Below are 12,969 nucleotides of genomic sequence, written 5' to 3' on the forward strand. Positions count from 1 at the left end.
CCGTCATGATTTATATTAATATTCCTTTTTGCAAGGCCCGCGGGCCACGGGTGGCCTTTAGTGCGACCCCTGACGTGCAGCCCCCGACAATACACAAATGTGAAAACGCCCCCCATCATCGTCATGCAGCTGTCACACCCCAATGGTTTCAAATGTGTGTGGTGGCCCTCACACTGATGATGTCTTATAGGGGAAAATGGCACCCCCCTCTGAAAATTAGTGAAGAACGCTGATTTATATTAACTGATCCTGGGTCTCCTCTAGGCTGACTCAAACTCACAAGAACCTGGTGCGGTGTGTAAACATTGCCACTATGGAGACAAAGGCGGCCGGGCGTGGTGCTAGCCACCCACCCCCTCGTGTGCCGTGCCGGCAATCGTAGGTGCTCGCTAAGAGCACTAGCCCAAGCGGTGGGGCATACCCACGCCATCGTTATCGGTTGATGGCGGTGTAAAGAAAGACTAAACGTTGCTTGTTTTTCCGTGTCCGTGCGAGTGCAGCCCACAACAAGAAGCCCAGAGAATCTTCAAGGCAACGGCACCAATGGAACTAGAGGTTACCAAAGCCAAGGTGCGTGTGTACCAGCGATGGGGAGCGATGTAAAACGGAATGAATGAAGGTTTATAATTGAGGGTTTTTTTTGGGTTAGATCGCATGAATATAAATGTGTCGTTAAACCCGCTACCACCCGACACAGACGCTTAGTAAGATGTATCACGTAAACAAAACATGCCAAATAGTTACTCGTTCAGCACACCAGCGTGTTGGAGAGTAGTAAACCCATTCGAATTGTAAATGTTTTTGTCAAACACAACTATGCGCTCTCAATACAGAATTTCCTCGGTTAACGCAGGAGATGCGTTCCTGAAAAATGCCGCGTGAAGCAAAAATAATTTTCACATAAATAAGATATCACGATAAAGTTTGGCGAGCTACGAGGTACTCCTACGCGCACGCAGTAAGATGGCGGTGTCACTACCACTCGGCTGCGTAGCTCAAGAACGTGGTTCGTCGTCGAGTGCTCCAAGTCTGCGTTATAACGGAGCGCGTTCCGCGTCATGACGTTCCCCTCCCCCGTTGTGCAAAAAGTGTTCCCTCGTGAGCACTTCGCATTATGGCGAAAACGCGTTGTGTTAACACACGTGTTTTTGTATTTAGATTGTCAACCAACACTGGGTAAAACAACATGTGCATTGTCGTTCTCTTCTAGCATGTGCACCTTTAGCATGTGCACCTGTTGTTCTCTTTTAGCCCCGCCCCCCCCCCCCCCCAATACGTTCCTTTCATTGGCTACCACATTCAGATAAGCCCCTCTCCCCCTCCTCTCCCCTGAACTTGTATCTTGGAATTTTTGCCTCACTTGAGACAGTAAATCTAGCTGTGACGGTCCCACCTGATGACGGAGACTTGTGTTGCCTCCGAAATGTCGTGATTTATTATTTTATTTCTATTATTATTTCTATAATTGTTATTTTATTATTTATTTTTATCTACGTGACTTTACCGAAAAAACCTAAGAGTGTGTTAACACGCGTGTTGAAGCGAGGACTTATTGTGTGTGTGTGTGTGCGCTTGCAATCTTGTGCACACGTGTGTATCAGCTGGTTGGGTTTGGCATGGCCATGCTGGAAAGAGTCGACCCCAACCCGGACAACTATGTGGGGGCAGGAATCATCCAAACGAAGACTTTGCAGATCGGCTGCCTTCTGCGACTGGAGCCCAACCTGCAGGCGCAGGTATGAGTGCGCGCGCTCGTTGGTGGTGTTGACGACGTACGCTTCTTCTTCGTTGGCCATTTGCCTCTTTTGAGCCGGCTGGGCCGGGATTGGACAAAACTTATTGCCAAATGTTCACCCTCCAGCCAACTGGAGGGCAGCAGCTCAGACTTGAGTGGTCGTTTTTAGTGCCTTGCATGTGTTTTGTTGTGTGTGTGTGTACGGAGCGGTAAGCGTAGCGGTTAGTGCGCTGCGCTACGACTCCTGCAGGCCGAGGGTTCGATTCCCATAATCATTCATAATCAACGTTTTTTGGGTTTAGATCGCGTTATTTATAAATGTGTCGTAACCCTCCACCACCCGACACGGCCAATCAGCAAAAAAGTGTCACGTTGACAAAAGACTAATAGTTCACTGCTTTAGCCCACCGGTTCGATTCCCGCTCGTGGCCAATGCCGGTGGCGATTATCTGAGCCGTTCCTGGGCTTCCCCCCCTAGGTCGAATCCAACTCACATGAGTACCGACCATAGCGTTGTGTAGTTAACATTCTTAGGGAGATAAAGGCGGCCAGGCCTGGTGCTGGCCACCCACCCCTCGTATGCCATGCCGATCTTCATAGTTGCTCGTTAACAGCGCTTGCCCCAACAGTGTTGTCTTTGTCTTTTTTTTGGTGCGGTGTGTGTGCGGTGTGTGTGTGTGTGTGTGCGGTGTGTGTGTGTGCGTGTGCGGTGTGTGTGTGCGCGCGTGTGCGGTGTGTGTGTGCGGTGTGTGTGTGCGGCGTGTGCGGTGTGTGTGTGCGGTGGTTGTGTGCGGCGTGTGCGGTGTGTGTGTGTGCGGCGTGTGCGGTGTGTGTGCGCGTGTGCGGTGTGTGTGTGTGCGTGTGCAGATGTACCGCCTCACGCTGCGCACGAGCAAAGAGAGCGTCTCCAAAAGGCTTTGCGAGCTCCTCGCCGAACAATTCTGAACTCCGCTCGTCTCCATCCACCCCCCGCGCGTCAGTTTCTCACGCACTCAAACGCTGTCCCTCCCCTCCTCCGCCATGCCGCCTCCTTCCTCTCTCCACGTGTCGTGCCCATTGTCGTTTCCTCTCCCACGTTCTGGTAAAGGCCACCCCCCCCCACCCGCTTCGTCCGTACTTTCGATTGAAAAATCGATTTGGAGGGATTCCCTCCACCTCTTCCACCGCTCCCGCCCCCCACCCTCGTGTCGTGGATTCACGCTTCCGAGATCGTGCTGCATTGTTGCGTGCTCCTCTGCTCACTCGCTCGCGGTCTCCCGCTCTCTCGCTATCGCTTTGTCCACGTCATATGAACTCTAGAGCCGTGTATATCTGATCTCCCCTTGGCTGGAGCCTTACATCAATTGTGATTTATTCTTTCCCCCCCTCCCCATCCCATGACCCTCCCAGGCCAATTGTATAACCCTCAGCCTGGAAATCCTTTGAACACTGAACCTGACCTTAATTTCCTACCCAATCTTGTCCTTGCACCCAGCTCTTAATACATTCCACTGTTGTGATTGGTTCCCCCATGACATTGGTCGACTGAAACTAAATTTTAAACCTTCCTGATGACTAATCAGGTGTGAGCGTAGGGAATGCTTGAGGCTCAGAATTAAGCTAAAATACGCTGCGGCTGTGACAGCGATGGGAGGGGAGGGGGATTTTGGCGATTTTTTTCGTCTTGTTTGCGGGCATTCGGGGCTCGCAGAGGTGATGGGCCTTGGCCACTGATACTTGGGTTACTTGAGTAAAAGCTACGCTTCTGATTCCGAAGAAATTTCGCACGTTATATTTCCGTACACCATTTCAGACTTATTTTTCACATCCTCAAGAAAGTGGGGTTGTTTTTGCACAGCTCGAGGTCATGTTCATGTGTAGGATGTTCCCCAGAATAGTGGTGATGCGATGCTTTAAATGCACTTATAGTGTTACGTACACAAACTCGCATGCACACGTGTGACAACATTGCACGGGAGGAGTGATTGGTATTTAAAAGGCTCTTACGGGCGAGAGATTAAAAGGCAACAGGATTGGCCAAACGAGACATGTTGATGATTCGTTTCCCTGTTACATCTTTAAGAGTTTACCACTTTTCCCTCCATACCTTCTCTTCGCATTGTGTCGACGGGCATGCACAACAGTCGTGGAATTCCAAGGAAGCTATGAAAGCAATGACATTGTTGATCTCGTTAGCCGCTTAGGGAAGGGGGTTATATTTGTTTGGATCTTAATTATTCGAACTAAACTGTTACATTATCATGATGTCTTATACAAATATGCCCAGGCCGAAGGATACAAATTAAGTACGTTCTTCTTACTTGGGCTTAAAATATATATACAAATACATATGAGAAATCTCTCCGCGATTATGAAATCCACCTTGCTATAAGCAGAGGCAATACCTCCTGCTTTGGCAGTAAACTATTGGGGAAGGACTGCAAAACTGCGTCCCCACTACTGCAGTGTTAAGCTACCCCCCGGGAATAAAAATCTGCACCAATTAAAAGCGGCGGGGGGGGGGGGGGGCTGTGTTTAAAATGTAAATTATTATTTTTTTGTTATCGAGCAATTGGCGACAAGATCAAGAAAGTTGACTTACAGCATCTTGTTTTGGGCTTGTTACACACCCCCCCTCCCCCCCACGTTTTACAAGCGAAGTTTCACCCTGTAGATGTCTCTACTCGAAGTTTTTGTTTGTAATTCAAGACGGAAATGTCTAATCGAGGAGTTTCACCGCCTCCCATAGCAACAGTTTTGAATCCCATTACAGCGCCCCCACCCCACATGCTTGTCAGCCAGATCAGCAGTTTGGTGTAGCAAACGACGCGGTAAACTCTGATGGTACCAATCTCTATTTATGGTCACTGTATTCACGCGTGATTGATAACATTTTGACTTAAAAATACCATCTGTGGTTATGGACCCTTTAAAAAAAAAACCTAAATGTCCTAATATTTTTTTTGTTTTGCCTGCTTGTCAATCGCTCACTAACACGTTGCGAGTGACAAGCTGTATCAGTTGCTGCGGACAAGTTACCTTCTCCCCATGGCGTTGGCCAGCTCAGTGGGCCTTCCTGCCCCACGCACACCCCCGGGATAACCAGCACACAGAGATACAACACAACCGTTTGGTCTGGGCTGGTGCACTAATTAGTCAAAGAGTTGTTGGTCAGTGCCGCTTTGGTAACGCGTGTATTGATTGCTTACCCACGAACGTGATTTTTTTTTTAAATAAGATTCGTGATTGTATAGCGTGTGATCCTGATGTGAGCCTGTGGACTAACTTCTATCACTGTCGCTTCTCAAAAGCCAATGTGGTGAATTAAATTCTGAATGTCTCGCGCGCTTCATGGTTCCAAAAAAATGCAATCGATTTAATATATAGGACGTCTTTTTTTAAATGTTGACGTAGAGACCGATGTCGTTTCACGTACCCCCCCACCCTTCATCGCTACCTCCGCCCCATCGCGTAATGACACCAGAACTATTTCGGCAAACGAGCGGCCACAACCTCGGTCTCCCTGCCCTGCACGTGGATAATGTTACGAACTCATTCGTGCATCATTTATAAACACCGTGGGTGGGAGTGAGTTACAGGCGGTGTTCGGTGATGTGTCCAGAATCCTTTTATTAGATAAGTGCGGGACTGAGTTGGTGGGCGTGAGTGTCTTGCGGAAATTGTAAACTTTTTGGATACGTGAATCACAGACCATGTTCATCGAACTCGTCCGTGAATGAGCCGAACTTCAACCACTGCCACTTTCGAAACACGACCACACCATCATACATGCGTTGGCACATGTATGTATAAAGTACACAAGCACATGTGATATTAAAAGGTATGGCATGTAATCTATCGGAACACATGTACAATTCAGGATGTTTAATGCTTATATATTATGTGTGTACTGTATACATAAGCCTACTAATAGTATACGGTTATATGTGATGTATATTTGAGGATTGGATACATTTCCAAGCACTGCCCGTACACAAAAAAATATAAAACATGTATACTGTTAATATAATGTGCGTGTAGATGGTCATATGATGTGTAAAAGTAATTGATCACATACCTGACTGATCCGAGTGGGGCTCATCCGGTGGTGGTGGTGGTGATCCTCAGCCAGTTGTCGGGATAAGGGCATTTAACTTATGGTACAGAGCGACTTCTGATTCAAAACCACGTTCGCACTTCCGCTGGTGTGCCAAAACATTTGTTTAACATCAACGAGCGAGGCGTTTTACCGATCACGGATGGGCGAGGAGTGATTTCAGCTAGGAGGGGACTTTTTTTCTTCCAAACCTATGTGGTTTTTACGATTGAGAACCCCACAGCAGAACTCGTTTGAGATGCGCCACCTGCTCGCTTGTACAGCAGTACCCCGATTTACGGCGTCTCGCAACTACGTCGTCGCTTGATGATTCACACCACCGCTACCTGATTTGCGTCGCCTCAACCTCGCACCAAACTCGCGTCGCTGACAGCAGCAGCATCATCATCCGTCCTCTCTCCTATCCCGTCGCCTCTCAGCCTTCGCCTCCACCACCCACCTACTACACACCCTTCGATTTGACGTCGTTTCGATATCCGTCGTCGCACCTATTTCAGGAAACGCACCCCCGACGTGAACCGGGGCATTGCCGTAGGCGACATTGTTCCGGAATGCCACTCGCCCGTCTACGCACACATTCATTACGGACGCGGCGGGGTGCCGACCCAACGATGAGCGTGCCCACGCGAAATCTATCGTTGGTCTCCCGTGTGATCCAGATGGGATGTCCCCGCCAGGTCGGATCTGACTTTGTTGTTGTGTTTCATGGCCATTGTGAATCCCGTCGCGTGTGACGATGCCCCCCCCCCCTTCCACCGATTTGCTGTCCGGCTCTCGAGTTTCTGTGAAAGTGAGGATCCGTGGTGTTGAGCAACTTCAACGCTGTCGTTTATGCTGTCGTGGTTTTTCTTTGGTGGTGGAGGGGGGGTCGTGGCGGCGGTGTGAAAAACAACTCTTGGTTGATTTTTGTCTTCCCTATCCTTACAACCCAGTCCTCCCTCACCATGGTGATTAAATTATGTGATTCAAGGGTTATTACGGACTATATTTAAAGCGGCTCAACACAAGTTGCATGGTTCTGCAGGTGTGTGATATCGTGTGGTGTGGCTTCAGTCTCGTGGACGTCGTTTGTATGTCAGTGAACATGTGAAAAATGTATCCAGGTGTATACGTAATGTACGTGTGTAGTTTAATTGTACGCAGCTATGCGCATGGTTACGTGTGTGTGGGATGTGTGGTGTGTACGGGTTCCTATGCACGGATGCGCACGTGTATAGGACGGGTGTGTGCTCATGTGCGGTGGGACGGTTGCGTAGTGGTTAGCGCACTGCGCTACGACCCCGGCGTCCAGAGTTGGATTCCCGCTCACAGCCACCAACAAGCAGGTGACGATTATCTGAATTGTTGCCGGGCCCTCCCCTAAGTCGAATCCGCCTCGCGAGTACTTGGTGCGGTGTGCAGTAAACATCGCCACCGGGGAGACAAAGACGGTCGGGCGTAAGATTGTTGGCCACCCACCTCGTGTGCCGTGTCGGCCGCCTTCACTGGGACTCGCCAACAGCATTTCCCTGGGCCGTCTGTTCAAGGCTTTACGGGGTGGGTGGGGGGATATCCGTGCAAATGTCTGGTGACCCGTAATCGATAGATGTGCGCACATGTACACGCGTTTTATCAGGGTGCTGCTCAAAGGATTCTAATTGTTTTCTCAAATTCACCCCCCCCCCCTCCTGCATTCATTCATTTGCCTGTTAACCTGAAGCCACTGCGACCTTAACAATCGCTCAATATTTAACAGGTTGCTCAACGGAGTTGGACAAATGCATCGCAGTCAATGCACATAGTCCTAGTAGGCCAGTGTCCTTCACTGCAAGGTCCGCGGGCCACTGTCGGTCCCTGGTGGCCTTTAGTGCGGCCCCCGACAATACAGCAATGTCAAAACACCACCCCATCATCAGCGTGCTACTGTCAAACCAAACAATGGTTTCAAATGTGTGGCGAACCTCCTCGCACTGACGATGTCTTATCGGCGCAAGTGGCCTAAACCTCTGACAATTGTGAAGAACGCTGATTTCTATGAACTGGTCTTGGGTCGCCTCGAGGCTGACTCAAACTCACGAGAACCTGGTGCAATGTGTAAACATTGCCACGAGGGAGACAAAGGCGGTCGGGCGTGGTGCTATCCACCCACCCCCCGTGTGCCGTGCCGGCATTCACAACCTTGCAGTTGAGACACCCAGATAAGAGGAGGTGGTGGAGGTCGCGGTTATATTCGCAGATTTGGAGTTACATTTTTATCAGCTGTTGACTTTTACACCAAAGATAAGAAATTGAGAGGCGGGGAGACTAGAGGCCCAAAAAGACGGAAACTTTGCCCCATATGCTGCATACTGAGTGGCTGCATACTAAGTGGCAGCACCCTGTGTGAGTGTTTTTGCTGGCGTGTGGGTTATGTATGGTGCGTGTACACGTGACCACGCGTGGTGCACGCAGTGACTGCGCCCCCAGTAGCCAGCGCTTGGTAGCACAACGTGAAATCTATGATATCGTACAAACTAAGCAACCGTTAAACCCGCCCCCACCCAACACGGCCAATTAGTAAGGTTTGTCACGTAAACAAAATATGCCAATTCGTTACTAGTTCAGCGCGCAGGTGTGTTGGAGAGCAAACCCACAACATTTACAATTCGAGTTCGCCGTTTTGCCAGTAATTGCAACTAGCATCATCAGGCGGCATGATTTACTAATTGGCTGTGTGGGATGATGGCGGGTTTAACAATACATTTATGCGATCTAACCCAAAAAACCTCTTATGGATAACCGGGCTTTCGCGACCAATATTAAACCAACGTTTGCTTTATTGCATGCACGGCCTTGTGCAATATGAACATCTTTCGTCTGCATTGCTTTCTAGGTATCGATTTCAATGTACTGCATTGTCCCTATTTAAAACGATCCAAATCGTAGTGTTAACCGTTAACCCAATGGAAATTGCTTAAATGTGTTTCTGTTTAAAAGTGAATGTATGGTTTCACGCGGAGAACAGACGGATCGCTTGAGTTCTCTTTTAAGCGAATCGGGAATCGTCTTAGTGAAATTGGGGCTTGAAAAAATGTGCGGCTGATGATTCACAACATTTCTGGAACTACAGATATCGCACACGCACGTCATCGTTCAAATAATGCACATGAACTCGGCATTACAAAAACTGTAAAAAAAAACACAATCTTGTTATTTTCACTCTGTACTTCAACGTTGTTAGCGATGTTTACTGCATGGGTTCGGAACTAATTAAGGATTAAAAAGTTGCAGTGTTGATAATTTCCCGTGTTTATCTTTATAAACACGTGAATGTCGATCGCGTTTCATGTATGGCACACAATGCTCAATATAAGAAACCAGGTTCATCTAGTGTCTGGGTTAAACCGTAAAAACAAATTGAACCAATGTAAAGTTTCGAGAAGGAGCCTTTGACCAAACTCACTCGGAATGTGCACAGCTCTTGTCAAATCTCGGAAGCTAAGCGGAGATGACCCTGGATCGTTGTGTATCGGCTTGCAGCATGCACGACGGATTGTAGAAAGCTGGGCCCCAACAAAGGGCAGAGCAGCAGAATCCATTGTTGTACCATGTACCCGTCCCCGCCTGTTTGCTGCCCACCTTCACCAAGCTGCGTGACGTAATGGCCAAGTGACCCCCACGATCACCCGCACCACGGAGTGGCCTCGCCCAGCAGTGTTTGGAGAAGGAATGCCCTTTGTGGGATGTGCATTAAGTTCGCCCTGAGCAGTCCTCCTGGGTGAAAACTCGACCCCAAAGCTAAACAACCCCCCCCCCCCCATAGCAATACGGGCTTTCATTGGTAGATTTCAAGTAAAAAAATCACTTTTTGGACGCATGGAGATTTTACCGTACAGCAATCGGTGAAAGCCGAATACGTATGTTTACATTTATTTGAAAGGAATACGTGAAAACGAAATCTAACCTTGACGAGCCTCTCAATGAGGACGCCTTTGCAAAGTGCGAATCCGACACGTGGTCACTGTGACCGCTGCACACCAGTAGGCGGTGCACCACTGCAGCCCGGCCACGTGGCCCGTCTTCACGCTGGTGATGTCATCGTCAATCGTGAAGCCACCGCATTCCATTGGCTGCATGACCACACTGGTTAGCGGGGTGGGACGTGCTTTGTCACTGGCAGAGCCAGTGGGGGGGTGGCACGTGCCCCCCCAATGATCCGATCGAAATCCCTAATTTCGATCGGATCATTGGGGTTTATTAGTAATACATAGGCATTTGCGACCCCCACTGCCACTGTGTAGCATATTATCATGTGCCAGGGACTCGATGAGATGATAGGACAATAGTCTGAGTCCATAATTGGCAATAAGTAACGGCAAAGCGGTGAAAAGTGACTCAGAATTGTGCGCAGTTGTGTATACAGGACACGACTTCCCTGAAGGCATTCACTTTCAGCGAGTGCGATGCCGATCACACGACGCGGTTCGAATTCGACCCTCGATCGATGGCTGCGCCATCGCCGCACACGCGTCGAATAAAAAGCAAGGGACAAGTCCTTACTTACTCACAACTCTTATCATTTCTCGTTGGTGGAGGGGTTGCCCCCCCCCCTACCTGAAAATCCTGGCTCCGCCATTGTACTTTGTAGCGATAGCTTTTCGCTGGTCACCATATATACGGGGTGGTCCAAAATTAAGGCCGCAGGGTTATTAGGTTTATTTTAACACTGGCATTAAAATGTTTTAACTGTTCAATGCGTTCAATTTGCGTGCTGAGTAAATAGTATACACGCTCCCTTTTAAAAGTTGTAATTAATTTTAAAACTGTATTATCCATTCTTAAAATCGTATATTATAAATGTGTTTTTCACATATATTCCATGCAATCGTACATATGACACCCCTTTACAGACCAACGCTGCTAATTTATTATGCACACTAGCAATTGCACTGGTCATAAATAAAAAAATATATATATATTTACCTTACCTTTTCCCCCATCCAAAAGACGTCGGTGGATACAAGATATACAGTTACATGGATACCGGCCAGAGCCGTGGCCGCATTGATCCTCAGCACTGGCCAGACAGACGACAAAACGCAGGAGCTGTTCATTGTCGCATTGTGAATGCAACGACTCAATCGCAGAAGCCCATCCCATTTGGCAAATAAAGTGATGATGACAACAAATGGAGGTGGCCAGGTTGGCTCGGAGCTTTGAGCTGCCACCAGCTGCGATTCTGGGTTTTCATGTTTTTTTTCTAGCGAGTTATTGATCGGTCTTAGCTCAGGCATCAATAACTGCTTTTACCCAACTTTTACCCAACACTGACTACGATTGGCATAAAGTCTGGGGAAAGATCTCTTTGTGAAAGTAACATAACGTGCCACGTTGTAATGCGTTTAATCGGATCACCGTGCATGATTTCTGCAACGTGATCTTTCAATGTTGTACTTCAGTATCATGTAAACACGCCGTCCGTTTTTGTTAGCTCATTATGAGATGCGGGCAAGTGTAGATTATTACGGCGCACAATCATTGTCGTCTTAAACATCTTAAGCCTTTGATCGTCTTTGATTCGTACTAAAGCAGCGCACAACGCATGATGTGTTAGAAGGATTCCGATAAGCGACACACTTTTCCGAGACACCTACTTTTATTTACTTAAATATTACTTCATCGTTTTTATGATTAATAATACAATCATGTTCTGGATTCACACCCCCCCTCCCCCCACTTTATTAAAACCTCGTACCTCCCACTACATCTGAACCCAATGAGGAGGAGAGTATTCCTAACGAGTCAAGCCGCGTTGTCTTTTTTTTTTACTTTTAAAGAGCCGATCGCACACTCTTCACTTTTGTTCTGCCGTCAAAACCGCATTGGCATTTTGTTTTGACATTTAAAGAACTCGCTGTAAGGTCAAAGCATCTCAAGCGCAAAGATGATTTCTGCAACTTTGTTTTCTCCATCCTGATTACTTTTAAAATAAGTTATAGACTTTATTTTCCGAAAAGGGTGCTTAGAAGCGTTATCACTTAATCCGATTCTATAGCTTATAGTGTAACTTATCAAAGGGGATACATTTGAGGGATCTAAAATATATATATTGATTTGGTATACTGCACATGCGTTTTAAGTGACACATGCGGCAAACACTTTAACCTCTGCTCGCTCACACAACAAGAAACACATCAACTTCCAATTTCAAAGATGTGAACTTAATTTTAATAACTAAAAAGTGGCAACATTGAGCAACCCAAACTGAACGAGGGGCAACGGCTTCTCCAACATGAAATCGAACCATCGTTAGACACCGCGATTCAATCTCCCTTCGGCTCTACCAGGTTAGAATTAAGGCGGTGTCATTAAATATCTTTTATCAAATGGGACTGCATCTCATGGGGTTTTTTAAATATATAATTTCTGTAATGGAATTATTTCCCCCCCCCCCCATCCACAGTGTACAATGTCGTTATCCAGTAGCTACACGATACTCTGTAGATTGGATGTATAAAAAATAGTTGTGATCTTATTGTTATTTGGGTGTTTTTCGTGAAATCAGCCTGTATGCTAAATTACGTTGTGTATAACTACCATAAATAAATCGTTATACGTATATGTGCGTGCAATGAGCTATACATTCCGTGTCTTGTGTTAATATTGTTTGTCCAGGCGAGAGATGGTTACGATTCCTTGTCTGGGCAATTACAAAGGTCCTTCAGAGCAAACTAGAGGCAACAAACAAGTCGTGATGAGGGTGCTAAAACATTTTAATGGTCAGACAAGTCGAGTGGCATACACGTGTAATGATGACTTGACACACTTCACTTTCGATTTAAAGCTTTCGTGACTGCAGGGATTCATCTTCTCGGTTCTTTCGGTAAAGTCAAGTAGAATGGAAATAATAAAATAATAAAAATAAACCAATAAAATAATTCTCACGACGTTTCGGCCACAATGCAAGCAGCCGTCCTCAGGTGAAGAACAGGTCTGTCGAGAAGACAGTCTGAATGACACACCCCAGGCTTGGAGCGTCTTTTTAAGCTGGGATGGAGGGGGAAGAGCGCCTTGACAAAATAATTTGCATATCAAGATGAATTTAGCATATGTATGGGAAATGCAGATATGCGATTAGTACTACTTGTGAAATGCGTAGGAGGTGGGCGGGGGGTTTAAA

General features: G+C 47.2%; 1 protein-coding gene across 1 annotated transcript in view; it reads left to right on the forward strand.

Annotated features, from left to right (window-relative positions):
* Positions 1-12,430, forward strand: part of LOC133340776 (AP-2 complex subunit alpha-2-like) — a 48,573-nt gene extending 36,143 nt beyond the window's left edge. The window contains exons 21-23 of the mRNA XM_061549165.1: positions 501-570; positions 1,602-1,736; positions 2,603-12,430. Of these exons, the coding sequence (XP_061405149.1) occupies positions 501-570; positions 1,602-1,736; positions 2,603-2,680 (283 nt within the window). The 3' untranslated portion in view covers positions 2,681-12,430. The remainder of the gene's footprint in view (positions 1-500; positions 571-1,601; positions 1,737-2,602) is intronic.
* Positions 12,431-12,969: the final 539 nt, after the last annotated feature.

The sequence above is a fragment of the Lethenteron reissneri genome, chromosome 2 (assembly GCF_015708825.2).
Source record: "Lethenteron reissneri isolate LAM-NWPU_2019-01 chromosome 2, ASM1570882v1, whole genome shotgun sequence".
Lineage (NCBI taxonomy): Eukaryota > Metazoa > Chordata > Hyperoartia > Petromyzontiformes > Petromyzontidae > Lethenteron > Lethenteron reissneri.